The sequence below is a fragment of the Drosophila melanogaster genome, chromosome X (assembly GCF_000001215.4).
Source record: "Drosophila melanogaster chromosome X".
Taxonomy (NCBI): domain Eukaryota; kingdom Metazoa; phylum Arthropoda; class Insecta; order Diptera; family Drosophilidae; genus Drosophila; species Drosophila melanogaster.
In genome coordinates this window covers 11,182,520-11,205,294 of record NC_004354.4, presented here as the reverse complement: position 1 = coordinate 11,205,294, position 22,775 = coordinate 11,182,520, and the positions used below count along the sequence as shown (strand labels likewise).

The window sequence follows — 22,775 nt, the reverse complement described above, 5'->3', positions numbered from 1 at the left end:
TAAACCCCCTTGCAAGCTGATAGCCCAAGCTACCCAAAATGCCTAACAATTGTATCTGAAAACACATAAAATTACAAAAAATAAAAACGAAAATGTAGAAAGGACCAGTTGGCAAAGGAGGTAATGCTACCCCAGCAATTAATCAGTGAAATTGCAGGCGGGATATAATAAGAAATGAGCCGAAGGCCTTTGAAAGTCAAACCACAGACAGAGTTAATGTTTTTTTGTAATTTCCACCGTTGCAAAAGTGTCGAGAATTTCGCACAATTTTTACCAGCGAAAGCGTTTAAGGTCACGTGATCTAATTGGAACAAACAGGCAACAGAAACTATATGCGAAATTAAACAAAAACTTTTGAGACCGACATTTCATGGCTGTTGGCATTTAAGTTATCTGCTCGGCTGACAGCCATTTTCATTCTAAATTCATTTCAGCCCCCTAACATTGAACGCCAAATAAACAAAAAACTTTTGCCAATTTCATATATCAAAAGCCAAAAGCAATCGAATTGGAAGCGATAATGAAAACGCAGCAATTGTAGCGCTATTTATTTACATACAGATACGTATTGTTTGCACAGGGAAAACTCTTTGGGCGAACTAATGAAATGGAAATAGTTGGGCATTAGAATAGTGCGGATCGACTTTGAATGAAAAAGTGATTAAGTTTTGCACTTTAACTTGAAAACTTTTCTGTTCGTGATCCCATTATCGATGTATCTTTGTAAGAAGCATGAAAGTATCTTAAAAATACAAACATTCAATGCTCTTTCTACTTTCCGTACTTAGAAAAAAACTGGCAAAAAGGCTTAAAAAATCTATGAAATATAAAATAGGAATAGACTAACATAGCTGATGCTTTATTGCGGGTCTTCACTGTACCGCTGTATCATACACAGTACAGATGCGACTGCCTGTAACTCCTGTCTGATATCTGCATTCGTGTGGTCGTAAATCGTTTTTGCCCGTCGGATCCGCCTCCTCCGCCGCTGAGCGTCCGGGATTTATGATACGAAATGCGAAAATCTCTTCCATCTGCCAGCCGCTCCCGATTTGCCACGCCCCTGCCCGCCACAGTTGCCGCCATATTTGTCAGCGCGCAAAATGGCTGCTAGATGGCAAGTCTAACGCTTTTTACGGCTGTCACTTTCTGTTTTGCTGTTACTTTTCAACACATTTTTGACACAGTCAGCAAAGCGATGGACAATGGATGGAGAAAGGCGGTGAAAGGCGAGGAGAAAGGGGGAAAAGCGCACGGAATTCCCCCGAAGCGTTCTATATAAATATATAAGTTTATATATATATATGTTTGTGTATGTGTTTCAAGTTGAACGCCTTTTGCGTTTGGCCATTTCCTTTCGACTCGCCGCTTTTCCCATTTCCATTTACATTTTCCAGCCAAGCGGCTGAAAACTCAACTGGAATTGTTGTTAAATACTTTTGGGCTTAATTGCATAGAAGAACAACAAAGGATTAAGCCCATTACGTACCTCTTAATGTCTGCGTTATTTTGAGAAACAAATGAAATTAAAACTTTATACAGAGAAAATAGTGTTTTTTATACTTCCTGTATATTTGGCTGATAAAATCCATTTTTGCTGATGAACTCGTGATTCAGCATATCTTAATCAATTAAAATAGCAATGTATGCTGTATTCAATAATTTACTAATTTAAAATTATTATAAACTGAAATCATTAAAGAGAAGTTGGTAACAGATTCGTAGCCAACTTTGTTATAATTGTTAGGGAAATGCACATCGTTAATCTTCAATTTAGCTGAATGAAGATAGACTCGTGATACCCCTTGCGAGATCGTTTTGCTCCAGGGTACGATAAAGACGAAATTGAATAGCGGACATTAATCAAGTTTTACTTGGTCCGGAATTGCCGAAACGGCAGTCCGCCTGCAATTTGCTCGCCCGGAGTCCTGCTCTTCGATCCGTAAAGGAAACAAACCGCCGACTGGCATGCCCGGCCACGCCCCCCCCCCCCCCCCATTCCATACCGTACCGTACCGTACCGCCCTCAGGCGAAGGACTCAGTCAGGTGAAAGGCTGGTGAAAGGCAACGTCGGCGGTAGTGGCAGTGGCAGCAAGCGTCTGGACAAATGTTTGTGGCCAGGCCATTAAGTGCTGCAGTGCAGCCAGAGATCCTGGCATCCTGGAGCCGGACAACTGTTTAATTATAGCAAAATATTTGCGCAGGCATATCAATTAAGGACGAGCCATGACAGGCCGCAGGCTGCAGGCTGTCCGTAAAATGGGAATTGCAGAAATATGAGATGCCCAAGGAAGGCCATCGAATCGAAACGAATTGAATCGAAATGCAACGATTGTTTTAGGACTTTCATTTTGGCAAATTGCAATTGCACCTCTTAACTTTTCATTTGCGAATGCGACACATGCAAGCGATGTATCTCACATGTCATGATGTACTTACAAATGGACAAATGGATACCCCCCCAGAATTTGACATATTGAAGGTATTACTATTCAATAAAACATTTTAATAGTTCCATATATCAAACGCACAGAAAATTAAGAAGCATACGCCAGGTATTGGTTGACGAGTTACTACCAAAAGTCGCCCCGCGCTCCAGATCCTGCTCCGTGACCAGCTCCAGATCCACCGCCGTAGGCCTGAGTTATATCCATGCCGTTGTAAGCGTAAAAGGCATCCACATCGTCCAATCCGGGCTCCCGGAATTGAGGACAGTAGTTCGGCATGGGACAGCTCATCTGGCGAATGTCACCCATGCCCATCCGTTGAAAGTAATTGCTATGCGAATGGTTCTGAGGGTGTTGGTAATTCTGGTAGCCGGCGGTATTGGGGTTCCACATATCCCCCATCCGGGGATATACCGGGGAAGTGACTGGTTGACCGTCCCAGAAGGAAAGCGTATTCCACACCATGATGCTCAAAAATTTGTACGGAATCGGAAATATTTACGAACTGTTTTTTTTTTTGTTTTTATAAAAAATTTTATTTGGAATTTGGTAGTTTTTTTTTGTGGGCTACGATCCGAATGGTATCGAGAATGGATTTCAACTGACTCCAGCTCTCTCGAAATCAGGCCAAATCGAGATGACAGCGATCACAAGGGCTACTTGTACTGCTATTTGCTAACATTTTAGTTACTTTAACTTAGAATGCCTGGATATAGAACTCAAAGAGCGAATATTTCGCCTGTTTTCATGCTCGATGGCTAATTTGTGGCTGGTCATAAAGAGATTCGCATTAAAATTCGCAGGAAGCAGCGAAACATTTTATGATGTATGCATTTCCTTTTATGGCCTTTTATGGCAACTTGAAACAAAACGATTAAGCTCAGTATCGGGCCATTAAGCAAAGTGGCATTGTAAAGGGGCCGCCGAATCCCAGTTCACAAAACCCAATCCCTAATCCGTGTCCCACTCGCATTTTCAGTTTCGTTTCGCAACTGCCAGAGTTACCACATCTACATCTACTTCCCCACCCCCTAAACCTCCACGCCAGAACCATTAGTTCGTTGGCCCACATCTGACCACATCAGCAGTCCACGCCACTACTTCCCCACCCCCCTAAACCTCCACGCTGAGCCGCTAGTTCGTTGTCCCCTCATGTTGCAACAGTGTAGGCGGAAACAGCGCAGCAAAACGGAGGCATTCCCCAAATCCGCTGGGTCAGCAGATTCGCGACAACACAGAGCCATACATAATACTTGATTCTCCTTTGTAATAAGTCAGTCTTAAGCTACACTCGAGGGGAGTGAGATCAAAATAAAATCACAACCTTAAAGGGAAATACCTTTTAATTAAAATCGGGAAGAAACAATAGAGGGAAAAGAAACACAAAGGACCACAGAAGGAAGACACTGGAAGGCTTCACTCGTTAATTGGCGCAGTCGGAAACTGGACCTGATGCAGCTCCTTTTCATCACAATTATTCAACACGAATCCATCGTTCATCATCTGCAAACAAAAATATTCAACACACAATTAATTAAGTATACATAAAAACACACAATTAATTAAGTATACATAAAAAACACACAATTAATTAAGTTCACGTACACAGATATACACTATTAATTAAATACATACACTTAATTTTTTTTTTTTTTTTACACAATTACACAGAATTAAGAATTAAAGGATTTCTCTAAAAGAGTAAATGTCTAAACTTGCTAAAGTAAAGAAGCTTATTCCGGCGACTAGAAGTAGTACTCGTTTGAGTGCGAGCTTATCAGACGTTAGGGAAGACCAGGTTGCCCTACCACCCAGAATTAGACCTTCTTCGAGTAGTGCACCAAGCACAATGACTAGTTCGTCAGAGACAAGTAACTTTTCTTCCCCACCCCCTCCAATTTCCCCTCAGGACATTTGCCTATCCCTAAAAATTCCGGATGGCATTCGCGACCTTACTCCCTATGATGGAGATCCAACTACCCTAAACGAATTTATAAATAATATCGAGGAAATTCTTCTTCTCATTAGAGGCACGGATAAAACTCCGTATGGTCAGTTCTTGTTAAGAGCAATAAAAAACAAGATAGAAGGTAAAGCAAAGGCGTTATTATTATCATTAGGCATAGGCTTAAACTGGGATGACATCAAAGAAGCATTAATAGGGAAATTCGCTGACAAAAGAAGCGAAGAAACTCTAAACTTTGAACTTCACGGACTTGTTCACAAGAGATTGCCACTGCAGGAATTTTACGAACGAATTTTAGACATCCAAGCAACTTACGGTAGAACCATGGAAAACATGGGAATAGAAACAGCAGCACTAAATCTTAAAAAGGAATCTTTTGAAAAAACATGCTTGTATACGTTTATACACGGCATTAAAGGCCCATTGGGGTCTACTGTCAGAGCATTTAGACCTAGGAGTCTCCAAGAAGCCTATGATGTGGCAATTAAGGAAAGGGATATTTTTATGAGAGAAAATTGGTCTAGACAAACACAGAGTTCGAGATCAAACAATTACAATTATAATGGGAGAGATTATCGTAGAAATGACGAACATCGGGTTGAGAAATATAATAAGAAATCGGAGTTCGACCGAAACATCAGATCTAGGGATCAAAGAGGAAGTTATTCAAAGCCCAGAGACAACGACAGAAATTTTAACAAAATGAGGGCTATTATGCCAAAAGAAGAGGACAGAAAACGCTATGACAGAGACAATAATTACTCACGAAATCACGGAAATCCGGGACAGCAAAGACAGACCCTTAACAATATTGAGACAGCAGGTGTACAGGAGTTACATAATATTGATGATAAAAATTTTCAATTAAAAGCCTCGTCGGACAGACGGGATACTTAGAAAAATTTAAAGTTGGAGGTTCCTTATTGTACATTTTAATTAACTTCGGTCCAACCAGTCCACTAAAATTTCTAGTGGACACAGGTGCCACTTCTTCCTTCATTAATCCAGAACTTATTGAAGAACATAACCAACAAACCCTAAATACACCAATCTTAATCACAACAGCACTAGGCTCTCATAAAGTAAACAAGATAGCCAAAATAAAATTATTTACTAAACACAACTGTAACGATACCTTTCCGTTACTTCTCTTCAAATTTCATAATTATTTTGACGGTCTTATAGGCATGAACACGTTGAATAAAATTTTAGGAGTAATAGATATACCAAGTAAAATCTTATCAACACCCAAATTCAATTTTGAATTACTGCAGCAAGTAAAACAAAAAGCTGAATTATTTAACATAGAAGAAGCATCCAAGATATTGGTAATGCTACCCGTCACAATTAAGGAGGGTACATTTTTATTTGAAGACCAAAAGGTTTCAGGAAATTTGTTTATTACCGGAGGCCTGTACACGGCCCACAACTATTACAGTTGTATGGAGGTGGTAAACTATTCCAAGAAGCAAGAAAAATTATACCTAGAAACACCAATAGAGGTAAATCACTTTAACACGGACGAATTCTATATAGTAAATGATATTAAAGACTATGGTACGATAAACTCCGAAAAGGAAAAAGAAAAGTTCAGTACCCTAAGATTAGAACTTTTAAATTCAGAAGAAACAACGGCGTTCAAAAAATTATGCAAACAATTTCCTAATATATTCTACAAAGAAGGAGACAAATTAACATTCACTAATAGAGTCAAACATAGCATTAAAACCACTGACGAAATACCAGTACACAAAAGACCTTTCAGATACAGTCCTGCAGAAAAAACAGAAATAACCGACCAAATTAACAAACTCCTAGAGCAGGACATAATTAGGCACAGCCATTCACCTTGGAGTGCTCCAGTTTTTCTGGTCCCAAAGAAATTGGACGCTTCAAATAAGAAGAAATGGAGACTGGTTGTAGATTTCAGACAATTAAATGACAAGACGATCAAAGATAGATACCCAATGCCCAACATCAATGAAATTCTAGACAAACTAGGGAGAGCTCAGTATTTTTCGGCCCTAGATCTAGCAAGTGGTTACCACCAAATTGAAGTGGAGCCTAAAGATAGATCGAAAACAGCCTTTTCCGCAGTAGGTGGTCATTTCGAATTCATCCGAATGCCATTCGGCTTATCTAATGCACCCGCAACCTTCCAAAGGGTGATGGATAATGTCTTGGCAGAATTCAATGGCAAATTTTGTCTGATTTATCTCGACGACATAATAGTATTCTCGACGTCCTTACAAGAACATATCAACCACCTAAGCTCGATCTTCAAAAAACTCACTCTGGCAAATTTAAAACTTCAGCCAGATAAATCGGAATTCCTCAAGAAGGAATTAGAATATCTTGGCCACATAGTGACCGAAAAAGGCGTTAAACCGAATCCAAAGAAAATTGAAACTATTAAAGCCTTCCCTATGCCTAAAACCAGAAAAGAAATTAAGTCATTCCTGGGGTTGCTGGGGTACTATAGAAGATTTATCAGAGATTTTGCCAAAATCACTAAACCTCTAACTCAGCAACTTAAAGGAAAGTCAGACGTGACCATCGACGATAACTATATTAAAACATTTGAATTTTGTAAAACACTCTTATGTAATGACCCCATACTACAGTATCCCGACTTCACTAAATCGTTTATTTTAACAACAGATGCTAGTAATGTAGCAATAGGAGCAGTGTTGTCCCAAGGAACTGTAGGAAATGATAGACCTATAGCATATGCAAGTAGGACACTATCGGAGTCCGAAACGCATTATGCCACCATAAAAAAAGAATTACTGGCAATAGTGTGGGCAGTGAAATATTTTCGACCATACTTATTTGGAAACAAATTTCTACTGGTCACTGATCACAAGCCTTTAGTTTGGTTAAAAAACCTAAAAGAGCCTAATTCCATGTTAGTGAGATGGAAACTCCAACTCTTAGAATATGACTGTGAAGTCATTTATAAAAAAGGTTCTCAAAACGTGGTGGCAGATGCATTAAGCAGAATTGTTGTCGAACTCAACACTAATGAAGCCAGACCAATAACCTCAGATACAGAAATTTTAACCTCTAACAGACCAATAAATGAATTTGCAATTCAGATCATATTAAAGATTGCAGATTGTGCAAACGACTTATTGGAAACACCTTTTAAAAATAAACTCAGACGAATTATTTCCAGACCTCTGTTCGACGATCAGACAATGATAGACGTATTAAAAACGGCACTAAGATCAAATAAGACGCATGCAATTTATACCACTGATACAATTTTCGAATCAGTGCAAAAAATTTATGCAGCATTTTTCGCTCCAAGTAAATCATATAAAATTATAAGGTGTACAACATATTTAGATGAACTCCGAACACCAGAAGAACAGGTCGAATACATATCTGACTACCATATCAAGAACAACCATAGGGGCATTGACGAAACCGTTAGTCATATTAAACGACAGATTTATTTCCCCTGTTTAAAAGAGAGGGTTTCCCAACTGATAAACAAATGCGACATTTGTCAAACCCTCAAATATGATAGACAACCTCAGAAACCAATATTTCAGCTAACAGAAACACCTAATAAACCACTAGACATTGTACACATAGATCTATACTCAATTAACAATAAAACCATTTTAACAATAATAGACAAATTTTCAAAATTTGCAGAAGGTTACACTATTCCATCTCGAGATTCCATTAACATCACTAAACATATGATGTTCTTCTTCAAGACCCATGGTATTCCCAAAACAATAGTTTGCGATCAAGGCCCCGAATTTGCAGGAATTATTTTCAAAGAATTGTGTAATCAATACAATATAACTTTACATGTAACATCTTTTCAACAATCAAGTAGTAATGCCCCAGTTGAAAGATTACATTCATCGTTGACGGAAATTTATAGGATAATTTTCGAAAAGAAAAAGGCATTAAAACTCAACCTAGACCATGATTGTATCCTAACAGAAACATTTATAACGTACAACAACGCCATACACTCGTCTACAAAATTGACTCCATATGAAGTTTTTACAGGACGAACCCATATTTTCGAACAAAATTATAAGGCAGTCAGTCAACAAGACTACATGAGGGAACTGGAAAGTTATAAGAACAACTTATATGTAGAAGTAAAGGAAGAATTTGAAAGTCAAAAACTCAACAAAATTCTAAAACTAAATGAGGACAGAGTATTACCAATAGCGGTACAGGAAGGAGATACTGTTTTTAGAAAGGAAAATAGGAGAAATAAGCTAACACCCAGATTTACCCAACACAAAGTAGCTGATGATAACGGGGTAACCTTTACAACGAACAAAAGACAGAAAATACATAAATCAAAAATTAAAAAAAGAATCAGACAAAATAGTAGATAAATATATAATAATATCATTTCAGGTTATACATGACAGCAGCTCAACTGCTCCATGTTCAACATGTTAAGGAAAATACCCCCCTAGCAGAGATCAAACTGGGAGAAGCAAGGACCATTAAAACATATAGTTCAGTGGCCCATGTAATAGAACTAACGGAGTTAAAAAATAATTTGAATAAATTAGAATCAAGTCTACAAAATTTACAAGATGAAGACTCTAATGATTCAATAACACCCATACAAAGAAAGATAGACCAAGCAAGAGAAAAGATCTATTCCTTGACCCCAAACCGAAGAGAAAAGAGAGGCTTAATAGACGGTCTAGGTAATGTTATAAAGAAAGTAACTGGGAACATGGACGCAGAGGACGCAGCTAAAATCGAGACAAAATTTAAGCAAGTATTTGAAAATGAAGAAAACATTAACAAGAACCTCGGGCAACAAATTTCTTATAACAACGACATAATCGTAAATTTTAATAATATGTCTGATCATTTTTATAAAGAACAGGAGAAAATTGAGAGGTACATTAATAACTTTAAAAATGGCATTTCTAAGGAATTAATAGTAGAAGATAAGAAAATTAGAATTTTACAAATATTGAATATAATAAATAATAATATAGATATTCTCCAAAACCACATACATGATATAGCTGAAAGTATACTATTGGCTAAATTCAAAATAATTCCCAATTTTATTTTACCTATACAAGAATTGAAAGATATTGCACAGATTTTTAAACTTCAAAATTTTTCTATTAATTCAGAAGAGCATATTTACAGACTACTCAACATAGAGATAGAATCCAAAAAAACAAAAATAATATTTCATATAAAGATTCCAATATTTGATAAGTACACTTACACACTTTCTCACCTAATTAAATTACCTATCAATGGCACGAATTTTCTCACTCTACCCAAATATATATTGTACGATGATAAATTTAATTATATGTTAAGTTTTCAAGAAAAATGTTCAAGAATACATGGCACTTACATCTGCGACCCCGGAACTGCGGAAAGTAACATGGACAACAGGGAGTGCGTGAAACAAGTGCTACAAGGAATGAACCCTGTTTGCGAGGCAAAGATTATCAACACGGACGAGGCGGTAGTAGAACCGGAACAACAGTGGATTGTCATTATCAGCAAGAATCAACTAAGGGCTGAACCAAGTTGTGCTGAACCGTTCACTATTGAGGGAACGACGATTATCAATCACATAAACTGTTCCATATTTATAGACGGTACCAAATACGATGACAGCGAATTGTTCTACCAAGAAAGGATTAAATTATCACTACCAGTAACGAAGAACATATCTATAAATGCAACATCGGAGGATTTAAGCCTAAGCAAAATAGTACTGCATCTTCAAGAGAATAAAGCTAAAATATTCCAAGTCAAGGAATCTACGATTAACCTTCGATTCATAACCTACGCATCAAGTATCATCCTGGTCATATTTATACTGTATGCTTTAGCAGTAAGGAGAAACACTACTTACCTGCCCAACCCTGTTACCTCAGTCAACTACGTTCCGTCTATTCCTTCGTTATGGCCGTCACTTTATTCAAGGGGGGGAGGAGTTACCACATCTACATCTACTTCCCCACCCCCTAAACCTCCACGCCAGAACCATTAGTTCGTTGGCCCACATCTGACCACATCAGCAGTCCACGCCACTACTTCCCCACCCCCCTAAACCTCCACGCTGAGCCGCTAGTTCGTTGTCCCCTCATGTTGCAACAGTGTAGGCGGAAACAGCGCAGCAAAACGGAGGCATTCCCCAAATCCGCTGGGTCAGCAGATTCGCGACAACACAGAGCCATACATAATACTTGATTCTCCTTTGTAATAAGTCAGTCTTAAGCTACACTCGAGGGGAGTGAGATCAAAATAAAATCACAACCTTAAAGGGAAATACCTTTTAATTAAAATCGGGAAGAAACAATAGAGGGAAAAGAAACACAAAGGACCACAGAAGGAAGACACTGGAAGGCTTCACTCGTTAATTCCAGCGCCACATCTTTCGACCCTTCGAGGAGAAAGAGAAGCAGGAGCAGGAGCAGGAGGAGGTGGAAGGACTTGGGCAGGACTCCGCCCAGGGGAGCAATAGCAATCCGCTGCCTGGTCAAACTTTTCTAGTGTCAGCTCCGGTCCAACTCCGGCCGCAGGCCACAAACAAACACATGCCTAATGAAGCGCAACCCACCCAGAAAACGCCAGCCCGCCATTTTTCAGCACAGTGGAGTGGGTCAGAACACTCCTGGGAATGGCGTGTCCTTCGGGCAACAAATTGTTGCCTCATCTTATCTTATAACATTTTCAAAACTTTAAAGATTGATTAAGCAATTAATCAACAATTAATTAGGTTTGCTTAGTTTCAGCGCATCCATATGCACTTTCCACTGCACTCTTATCGAATTTAAACAAGCTCAACTGAGTTTCGCGCATTTCACGCCTTTTTTAGTTACACATGCATTAGGTGGCGAGTGCCACCCCTTTTATGACTATATCTGTTGCAGCAATTTGCGGACCACTGTCGACCAACTGTACCGCACCCCATTCCCTTTTGGCCTTTTTTAGAAGTGGTGGCCACCATCCACGTCCTGCTCCTGTCATCATGGCTGCCATTGTTGTTGCTACACCCGGGGCGACTGTTGTTGTTACCAAGTTGGCAATACCCACTAATTTATGCGTATTCAAGTTTAAATTGGAAATGCGTGCTACGTGTGGAAGAGTTACTGGAGGTCAAGTTACGGGGAATGCACACAGAAAAAGATTCATACAACGATTAACAATTTTTTTTACAAAATATGCAATATTAGTTCATTTTGTGTGAAGCGTGGAAGCAATTGTAAATGTATCTTTAAACCATGTAATCATATCATGTCAACTTTTCGCACTTGCAGTTGGTAACCAAAGTTAGCAAGTTAATATTTATAACATGGCTTGTATAAATTTTTTAATAAATATTAGTATTAATATTACAATCAATTTTTTTTTCAATGTGCTGTTGCCTTTGGCCAGTAGTCGCTTCAAAACGTTGACGTTGACCAAATTGGGCATTTTGTTCAATGGTTTGTGAATGGGTTGAGTAGCAGGTGGGTGGGTGGACTGCATGGCGGTTGGGTGGTGGTTGGGTGACCGTGATGGTGGGGCTACATAGTGCGTGAAGCGGCTGATGATGTGGTGTATTCTGCAATCACGCACTCACACACGCAGGGCCAAAATGCATTCCATGTTTATTCTATTGCATTTTGCTGTTCTCAATGTCGCTTGGCGCACACACTGAAACATTCGTAGTTCTTTTTTTTCAAATCAATAAAATAGTTTTTGTGTGAATTAAGTAAAATGTGAAAGCTACTTTGATTTGGAAATATTTTTTATAAATATTTTTGTTATTCACAATAAATTGTTAAATTTGCTTTAGTCAACTAACTTTTTTACGTGTATCGTTAGCATGCACGCACTCACTTTTCCAGCCCCTCGACCCCGCCCACAATTTCCCACCATTTAAATGCAAATGCACTGGACATGTCTCTGGATATCTCGCAGTGTTTCTGCTCTTTGTTCTGTCATATGTCTGCCCTTTGTTTTCTCCGTTGGCTTTTATTTTTATTTTCGTGGCTACATGCCACTTCAGAACTTCACTGCCGCTTCACTTAGCGAAACAATTGTCCAGCTTCTATTTGCACAAAAAGATTAAAAAGCAGTTAAAAAAAAAAACTAAGATTATAATATATAAATAAATGGCCCATTGTAAAAATTACACATTTACTTTTGGATGAATATATATTTAGTTTTTATATAATTTTATAAATTGTTATGATTTGTTAGTAAGTCAAACCCGCTAAATTATATTTCACTAACTTTCTGCAAAACGTTTTGGCCATTTTCACAGTGCTTGGCTATTGGGACTATTTTCTCTGTTTTTCTTTTGGTGCTGCTTTATGCTCCGCCTCCTCTATCCAATCCTTTCCCCCCCCTCCTACCACTGCCCCTTTTGACCGTAATTACATAGCCTAATTGTTGCTGCTGCCATTCTTGCTTTTGCTTTTGCTTTTGCTGTTGGCAGTGTCCGTTACTAACAATAAGTGCTGCCTTTCAGCCTGCATCGAAATGAGCCGAGTTAAGCACTTGAACTGCAATTTGCCAATGTTGCATGTGGCTTAACCCTACACCGTCTGCACAGCATTTTAATTGATGCCAGATTTTCACTTGCCAAACAATATATCAAAGTTATCAATTTGAGCCGCCACTAAATGAACAGGTGGGCATTTAACTGGGATAGATAGTCATCAAATTAGGATCATTTAGGAAACTATGATTTCGCTATCGCTGGCATTAGTAAGCAAAAATGCAAAAATATTACCCCATAATAGAGTCGCATAAAATTTGCAATGACAACGTGGCGTATAAGTGATCATTACCAAATTATTGCTCATACGCCATGTTGCTTTGGCAAAATAAATCATAAATGAATTGAATTAATTTTTAAATAGATTTAAACTTATTGAGAATAATACGTAAGTAGAGACCATTTTTCATATGCATCTTAACCGCCTAATACCAGTTTCCATTCATGTTTTGCTTGGCCCTAAAAATTGTACTCCTTTTGCTATCCACAATAAATACCAGAAACTGTCAAACTGCTGTCGTTGCTGTAAAATGTTAAACATGAAATCCAAAACAAGCCCACAACAACAAGGATATATGATATAGGATATAGGACAACAAACACGCCGGTATGACATATGAGTGCCGCTGTCAAACGTCGTTGGAACAGAAAGATTTATGTGCCTCTAGCTCGCCGGGTAAACCAGCCGAGCAGCCACGTGTCCCGGGTCCAATCATAAAAAAAAAAAACGAAAAAAAAACATAGAAATATGTATAAAAAAAAAAGGGTGGAAAAATAGAAAAACAGTAGAAGAGGAACCGACGGATAATTGGAACGGTCTCGTTTTGCCGATTCGCCAGGAAAACTGGCTAATGAAAACGCCGAAGTGGCGAAAGTGTTAAGATTTGTGCGAGAACTTCTGCTTCGCTAGCTTTATTTTGCCCCCATCCAGCGTGTTATTGTTTCAGCCAACAGGCGACACATGGTGCCGTGTGATTGATGCGATTTATCCTTTGACAGGCTCGCACCAAAACCCAGTCCCCTCCCCATCGCAATCCCCATCGCCATCGCAATTCCCTCCGCACCGAAAAAGACGCTTCATCAATGCGACAATGTCCTGACAATCCTGCGACAGTCGCAAGTGCAAGACAAACAAGCTGCACTTCTCGCACAAATGCGTCTACTTCCCATCCGCCTTTCCAGCCCCGCCCACTTTTCCAGCTGCTGCACGGCCTGCCTTTCTCTTTTCACCTCACGCATGAGAAACATATGCAAATGCAGGCCATCGTGGTGTTTGAGTCATTGGAAAGTGCTTTAAAACTCAAGGTTTCAGATGGAAACGCACTGATTTAATAACTTAAATATTTGGTAAAATAAAAAATAAAAAAATTTGTGATACATAATTGAATCAATTTTAAACACTGCTTCATAGTTACCATCCACTTATTTTTAAGCCATAGGACCACTGTTCACGCACCGAAGAAGCGGCAATCTGGACGGGATGTGGGCAAACATGTGCCCTGTCAATATGCCAAGAACCGAATGCAGCTGGGAAAATAAAAAGGATTCACATTCCATCTCCCATTCTGGGACAACCTCAGCGAACCACAACTGCCTGGGGAAAATTGGTCCATTTCCCCAAGGGAAACAACATGGGGAATCCTCCCTCATCCACACTGCCAGCAATAATTATCGACAAGCATCTTGCTTCGACCGAAACTCATATTTCAGCCATCTGCAATCTCAACATTTTCGCAGGCAATTTCAAAAATTGAATGTTCAAGCGGGCCTGTTCAGTGGGCATAAATTTGCGGCTCCTCCGGCAATCAAAACAGGCTCTAAACCAGGACCTGCTGTTGGCTTTGATTAATAGCCAGGCCCATAAATCCGTTGGCAGGGGGGGTAGGCGGTGGGGAGAGCCAGGTGAAAGCACAGGTAAGTAACTTGCATAAGTTAGCCGCACGGCCAACGGTCAACGGGTCGGCTACTTGTTATGGCCGCACGCTAATGAGAGGAAAGTGCTGTGCGACGCGGCGGAAAAGCGCAAAAAAAAATGGGAAAATTCGGTGGGGGAGGCTGTCCGGTTTCCGTTTCCCAGGGAACAGGATGTCTGTCATGTCAGTGGCGCTGCGGTGCCTGTCATTTTTCAGACTTTGCCCGCCAACCGAAAAAAAAACAAATGACACTAATAAGTTCAGCGTGGCCAAGCAGCGGGAGTCGGCCAAAATACGGCGGGAAAAAAGGTACTTGGTGTACACTGAAAACTATTTCGAAGTCAGTAGTTCTTGGTACATTCTTGCCTATTGTATTAAATTGAAAATTCGAAATTCATAAAACTAAATTGTATATAAAGCGTTTTAAATGGTTGAAGAAATGAGACGTGTTATCTTATCCCCAACAATTTTCTTTTTTCAATTTAAGCCTTTTTGCTACTCCCATTCATTATACGTTTCAAAGGAATAGTAGTATATGCCTATTTTTCAAGTGAACAGAAGCCAGTTGGGTAGCAAAATATTTTCCAATTACCAAAGAAATATCCCCCCATTCATGCGCTCGATAAAAGCCAATTAAAAATGACTTATGCCATTGTTTTGGCTTCTGCCGGTCGAACGCTCAAAGTTTTATGGGGTCACCAATCGGTCACGCCCCCTTATGCAACCGCCTCACCCCCTCCCTCACCCCTTCCTACCCATCACCTCAACATGTGTGTGTGCAATGGGCAAAGTTTTGTTTTGGAAAACTTCTTGTTCAAAATGAAATTTACTCGAATGCAAAACGAATACGAAACTTGCCGGGAATGCCAAACAAATTGCAGTACAAATTTCAGATTAGCTGGGATTGCAGGACATTAAAAGGAAGTTGGTTGGCGCATTGCGTCGCTTATTACAATATCTTTCTTATCAAATGAAATCCATTACAAATTGCCTCAGGCAATTTCATATCGAATTGATCACCCGTGGGGCATTTATTCTGTATGATTCGGCTGTGGAAATGAAATCACGCCAGAAGTTAAATAGTCAACTCGCAGAGAGAGGAATTTCATTAAATATATATGTAACATGGAGTAAGGCTGAAGGCTGGCAACAACCCGGTTGGCAGCGCTGTTGAGCAGCAACATGATTGTCGGAAATCGAAGTTATCGACAATCAGTCATCGAAGGAACGATCGCAAGGCAGCAGTGGAGTGGAAGTCAGCGTTGCAGTCAGTCGAGTTCTCAGCAGCAGTCGTTCGGTCACAAACTAAGAATACTTTATATAATTACCGCATTTAGAATTAAACTAATAATTAAATTAATAATAAACAATAATAATAAACAATCTTACATGGGGGCTCGTCCAGTCCTAAATCGGTTATATGAAGGTGCAGTTGTTTAAAGAAAAAAGACATTGTTGTGTGCGTGGGTATAGTCTTTAAAAGTTGTAAAGTTGTGGCTATATCTATTGCATTTAAAGTTGGAAAAATCAGTTGTACAGATTTTGTTTGAACACAAGTCGGTAAAAGTCGGGAAAGCTGCTAGAGAGAACTGATAAAGTTGAAATTGTCGTGTGCGTGGATTTAGTCTTTAAAGTTGTAAAGTTATGGCTACGTCTACTGCATTGAAAGTTGAAAAAATCGATTGAACTCATACAGACTCAAGTCGTTTTGCTGTTGTGGAATTTAAAACAATTAAATTGCAAAGGTGGTGAAATTCGTTTCTAACGAAAATCAAAATTTGTCTTTTAACCGGTGGCGCCGTCTGCAAAATCGACTACCGTCGCGCCGTTAGAACATTGTCGTTGTTTGCTGGTGTTAGTGCCTTGTCGCGGAATGTTCACACGTACACCACCTACAAATAAAAAACTTAACACCGACCAAATACAAGCAATTCTAGAGAACGAAAGCGAGGACGAAAGCAGAAAAGAAAAAATGAACGAAGAAGATCAAAAGTTGGCGCCTGTAGGAGAAGCAGAGGCAAAGAAGCAGAATAAAGACGCTAGTGCTAAAGTCGAAGAGAAATTTGAACAAATGATGAATACTCTAACCCAGAGCATGTTGGCAAAATCTAAACAAGAGGGGCAAGTAATTATCGCTGCAGAAAAATTTGAAAAAGTTGTAAGTGACTGTGATGGCAAATCAATTCCTATTAAAAAATGGTTTGAAATTTTTGAGAAAAATGCCGAGGCATATGAACTTTCGGAGAAACAAAAATATGTTCAAGCCAGAAGTAAGATGATTGGATCAGCAGAACTTTTCTTAGAATCTGAATGTGTCAGTGGATACACTGAACTCAAAGAGTTACTAATTGAAGAATTTTCAGGCAGCTATAATAGCGCCGTTATTCACAAAAAGTTGCAAGACAGGAAGAAGAAGAGGGAGGAAACTCTACACGACTATTTGTTACAAATGAAGAAAATAGCAGCCTTAGGTGAAGTTGAAACAGTTGCTTTGATAACTCATATCGTAAACGGCCTCGACATTAAAAAGGAGTATAAGGGTGCTATGCTCCGTTGTAAAACTCTTAAGGAATTAAAGCAAGAATTCGAAATCTACGAGAGTCTGAATATTGTTGACAAGCCGAATATTCAACCAAAACCAAAGCAAATTACACAAGGTGTAAAAGCAGATCACTGCTTCAACTGTGGTTCGAGGGAACACAAACGAAAGGATTGTACACTTCCTACCAAATGTTTCAGCTGTAATCAAGAGGGCCATATCTCAAGCAAGTGTCCGGAAAAAGTAAACAGCATGCGCATTCACGTTGATAGTGCACGAACAAAGCCAGTAATCATAAATGGGATTATCATCAACTGTCTGGTGGACACAGGATCAGATGTGACCATAATTAAAGAAGCTATATTCAAGAAGATGAAAGATGTTGATTTAAACCGCACTGCAACAGTATTGCGAGGTTTGGGAAATGCCTCAACACAGCCGATTGGATGCTTCAGAGCATTAATCAAGACCGACCAGGTGGAAGCAAGCCACAACGTTTTAGTCGTCCACGATTCTAAATTCAGTTGCGATGGAATAGTGGGACACGATTTTATCAGCAAGTTTCGTCTTATCTGTAGTGCAGAAGGCTATACTTTTCTTGACCTGGAAGCAGATAAAAAACAAGCGGTTGAGTATTCCCAAATGTTTAATATTTGTGAAGAATCTTCTTTTACAGTTGCACCACAATACCGAGAAGACGTTGAACGCATGATAGAGAGAACATACGAAACACCACCCAAGCAGATAAAGCAATGTCCAGTCGAACTCAAAATTATTCCTGATGGCGTGATTAAACCCTTTCGCCATGGACACACCCGACTATCTGAAGAAGAAGCTATAGCTGTAAAGAAGCAGGTAGAGGAATGGGTCGAGCAGTCAATCGTCCGTAAATCTACATCAAATGTTGCCAGTCGCATAGTCGTTGTCAAGAAAAAGGATGGTACCCTACGCGTTTGCGTGGACTACAGAAAATTGAACACCATGGTTCTGATGGATTGTTTTCCGGTACCCATAATGGAGGAGGTGCTTGAAAAACTGCAGAGTGCCAAATGGTTTACAACCATGGACTTACAGAACGGATTTTTTCATGTGGCCGTAGAAGAAGCCAGCAAGCCGTACACAGCATTTGTTACCCGAGAAGGCTTATTCGAGTTTAACAAAGCGCCCTTTGGTTTTAAGAATTCCCCAGCAGCGTTTATACGGTTCGTTCAATTTATTTTTCAAGAACTAATCAATTCCAATATAATGCAGCTATATATGGATGACATAATTGTATATGCCGCTACCCCAGAAGAATGCATGGAAAAGACGGAAATGGTACTTAAGAGAGCTGCAGAATTTGGTCTAAAAATAAAATGGAAGAAGTGCAACTTTATGCAGAGGCGAATTCATTTCCTGGGACATATTATCGAAGGTGGACAAATATGCCCTGGAAAAGAGAAAACATCAGCAGTGAATTCCTTTGGAACACCTCAGAATGTAAAAGCCGTTCAAGGATTTCTGGGTCTCACAGGATTCTTCAGAAAATTCATACCTGGATACGCCCAAATTGCGAGACCACTGACGGACCTATTAAAAAAAGATGCCATTTTCAACATTGGACCAGTAGAGCAGCAGTCGGTGAATAAGCTGAAAGAGATTCTGGTAAACGAACCAGTATTGAGGATCTACTCACGAGAAGCAGAAACCGAACTTCATACAGATGCCTCTAAGGACGGGTTAGGAGCCGTTTTATTGCAGAAGTTCGAAGGCAGTTTTCACCCAGTCTGCTTTTGGAGCAGAAAAACTACAAAAGCCGAATCAAATCGTCATAGTTACTACCTTGAAGTAAAAGCCGCATACTTAGCTCTGAAAAAGTTCAGACACTATTTATTGGGAGTCCCTTTCAAGCTCGTCACGGACTGTGTCGCATTTAAACAGACAACAAAAAAAGCAGATGTCCCAAGAGAAGTTGGCCCATGGATTCTCTATATGCAGGATTTTAATTTTCAACCCGAACATCGTGCAGGAGAAAGAATGAGACACGTTGATTTTTTAAGCCGCCATCCCCAAGCATGCATGATGATAACATCCGAGTTGACAGCACGTATTAAAAAGTCGCAGCAGAACGATGATTCAATTAGAGCAATCCTGGAAATTCTAAAAGATCGTCTATTCCAACCCTACAAGCTAAAAGGTGGCCTGTTGTATAGTATGGTCAATGGCAATGAACTACTGGTTGTCCCTGCACTAATGGAGAGGGAGGTGATTCAAAGCGCACATGAAGTTGGCCATTTGTCGTTGCAAAAGACGATGCATAGCATACAGCAGCAATTTTTTATTCCTCATTTGGAATACAAGGTAAAAAAGCTAATTTCTAACTGTATAAAATGTATCATCCACAGCAAAAAGTTGGGAAAGCAGGAGGGATATCTAAATTGCATAGATAAAGGAGACGCACCGTTGCACACACTACACATCGATCATTTGGGGCCAATGGATTCATCGGCCAAACAGTATAAATACATTCTGGCAACAGTCGATGCGTTTTCAAAGTTTGTCTGGTTATTCCCAACCAAATCAACCGGACAGGAAGAAGTGGTCAAGAGGCTGACCGACTGGTCAAACATTTTTGGTTTCCCTAAGCGAATTGTTAGCGACAAAGGAACGGCCTTTACGAGTGGTGCGTTCGAACAATTTATGAGCAGCCATAACGTGGAACACGTCTGCACAACTACTGGAGTGGCCAGAGGCAACGGCCAGATAGAACGAGTAAATCGTTTAATTTTGGCAATAATATCAAAGCTGTCTTCAGACGAACCGTCGAAGTGGTACAAATATGTGCCTGAGGTACAAAAGGCGATCAACTGTCACGTGCATTCATCACTGAAGCTGTCACCATTTGAGGTCATGTTTGGCACCAAGATGTACACCCGAGTTGAGGATCGGTTACTGGAACTGCTCCAAGAAGAAGTGGTCTGTCAATTCAACGAGGACCGCTATGAGATGAGACAGCTGGTAAAACGCAACATCGAGCAGGCGCAGAAGGACTACAAGCGCAATTACGACAAAAAGCGCCGAGCTGAATACAAATACAAAGCAGGTGATCTGGTTGCAATTAAAAGGACCCAATTTGTAGCTGGCCGCAAGATGGCAAGCGGGTATTTAGGTCCATACGAAGTCACAGGGGTCAAAGACAATGGCAGATATGACGTTAAAAAAGCAGCAAACGTCGAAGGACCCAATGTCACATCCACCAGCTGTGACAACATGAAGTTGTGGAAGCACATAGCCGAAAATGCAGACCTATTGTCATCCGGGTCGGATGATGATGATCAGGAGGGCCGAATGTAACATGGAGTAAGGCTGAAGGCTGGCAACAACCCGGTTGGCAGCGCTGTTGAGCAGCAACATGATTGTCGGAAATCGAAGTTATCGACAATCAGTCATCGAAGGAACGATCGCAAGGCAGCAGTGGAGTGGAAGTCAGCGTTGCAGTCAGTCGAGTTCTCAGCAGCAGTCGTTCGGTCACAAACTAAGAATACTTTATATAATTACCGCATTTAGAATTAAACTAATAATTAAATTAATAATAAACAATAATAATAAACAATCTTACATATATATTTTTTTAAAAATAAGAATGGTGGAATGGTGGCACTTGGAGGCGTGGGGCAGGTGCCATAGTTGGGCCATAAATACTGCACACACCCATAAAAAGCCAACGCCATCGGCATGCAAAATGCATGGCACTGTGGGTTCGCAAAGGGGGCGTGTTCCGCCATAAACATTTGCATTTGATGGCCTTCAAAAGGAGCGGGAAGTGGCAAGGAGTTGACATAAAATAAGATAATATTCGCAATCAAACGGAGCCGAGGGCTCGCCATAAATTTGTAGCCACGGATGGAGGCGAGCAGAGCAAGGATAATGCATCCGCTAGAGGACATCGCAGGACCTCCACTTAAATGCATTTCACTATGCGAAATTCTGGAACGCCAAATTGAGGACTTTCTTCGTTTTATTATAGAATTCGAAATTGATTGGATATTGTTAAAAAAGAAGCTTTACAATCTTTTTACACATATTTTCTCCTCCAATTTGATTACTTTAAGCATTGTGAGAAAGGCGATGAGTTCAAAGGCTCTTCCGCAGAATTGATACTTTTGTAAGCCATTTACTTATTTTTTTTTTTAGATTTATGTTCGCTATTATTTTGCCTGCAGTCGTTTGTCAAACGACATCTGTGCGAAATTGCAGTGAAGCACAAAACATAAAATCTTTTAATGATTTGTATGCCATAGCTAAATTCAGAAAGGCCATTCCTGGATATTTATTCTATCATTAATATCCTGCGAGATGTTCTGTTTGCAATGTTTCGTATAAAACCCGATTTTAAACAAGACAATATTTCGCAAACCCTTTTTAAAAATAAAAAAAGTATGTATGTTTGAGCTAGCAGAGACCACAATGCAAAATTTATTCCAACGACTTTGTGAACAAGAAGGTCTTGGATGGGACAACTGATTTACTACCAGAAATCGCCCTTAATTCTCCCGGCACAGCTCATATCCAAGCCGTTGTAGGCGCAGAAGGCTTCTCCATTATCGATGCAGGGTTCGCAGGGTCCCTGATCATCTCCAAATCCAGTTCCCATGGCGTGCGGCTGGCCAAAGAAGTTGGGTGGCACTGGAGGACATCTCATCGGCTGGAAATCGCCCATGCTCTGCAGCATCGGTCGAGTTCTTGGTCCACAGGATCCTGGTGCCACGCTGGACGACCACTGGCTACCAACGTTTATGGCATCACCCATTTGGGGAAAGATAGGCGCATTCACTGGCTGTCCGTTCCAGAAGGAAAAACCGTTCGACATGGCTGGATGTTTTATTTCGAAAAAAATCGTGGATGAATTTTATCTCGAAATTTGGTAATTCGAAATTTGTAAACTTTTAAAAAATGCTGCCGAAAATTTATTTTTGATGTGCTCGGTTTGGTGACTTGTACGTTACTGAAAATTTCTCAGCATTGACTTTGAAGGATCTAAAAAAGATTCTCATGGATAGCTTGATGTCTAAAAATTGTTGTAAATTTCAAATACGCCTACTAAGCAACATTAGTTTTTTCGAATTGAGTTTTTCTTCTTTTCTTTTCGCTTCTTTTGCTGTGAAAAATGAATTGCCCACTTTTGGGGGCGATTTTAATTGACAGTTAAGGTCGCGCTTTCTGTTGATTCCTAGCATTTGGCTGCCGCTCCTTGGACAGGACATGGCCGCCTTCGCACTTCGGATTAGATGGCATGGAATCCACGACCTTTTTTCCGCCTCCATCAATCGCTGGCGCCCACTGAGAATGTTAATTAGCAGCTGACCGAGCATTTGGTTATGCCACCCCAAAGGCCCCCACGCCACC

General features: G+C 40.0%; 2 protein-coding genes and 1 long non-coding RNA gene across 4 annotated transcripts, besides 2 other annotated features; all 3 read right to left on the bottom strand.

Annotated features, from left to right (window-relative positions):
• Positions 1-2,488: 2,488 nt before the first annotated feature.
• On the bottom strand, positions 2,489-3,047 carry CG11106 (uncharacterized protein). 2 transcript variants are annotated; one of them, NM_132470.3, is made up of 1 exon: positions 2,489-3,047. In NM_132470.3, the coding sequence occupies exon 1, from the start codon at positions 2,911-2,913 to the stop codon at positions 2,575-2,577; it is 339 nt and encodes a 112-aa protein (NP_572698.2). In that variant the 5' UTR covers positions 2,914-3,047; the 3' UTR covers positions 2,489-2,574. The 2 variants fall into 2 exon arrangements, with proteins under 2 accessions (NP_572698.2, NP_001285116.1); NM_001298187.1 differs by having other exon boundaries at positions 2,489-2,999.
• Positions 3,048-3,447: 400 nt separating this feature from the next.
• Positions 3,448-10,811: a mobile genetic element.
• Positions 10,812-11,803: 992 nt separating this feature from the next.
• lncRNA:CR44765 (long non-coding RNA:CR44765) lies at positions 11,804-12,137 on the bottom strand. Its single transcript, NR_123868.1, has one exon. It is a non-coding gene; the product is annotated as a long non-coding RNA:CR44765 (long non-coding RNA).
• Positions 12,138-15,970: 3,833 nt separating this feature from the next.
• Positions 15,971-20,989: a mobile genetic element.
• Positions 20,990-21,818: 829 nt separating this feature from the next.
• Positions 21,819-22,364, bottom strand: CG15200 (uncharacterized protein). The gene has a single exon (NM_132469.2). It carries the CDS (start codon positions 22,237-22,239, stop codon positions 21,898-21,900), a length of 342 nt encoding a protein of 113 aa, NP_572697.1. The 5' UTR covers positions 22,240-22,364; the 3' UTR covers positions 21,819-21,897.
• Positions 22,365-22,775: the final 411 nt, after the last annotated feature.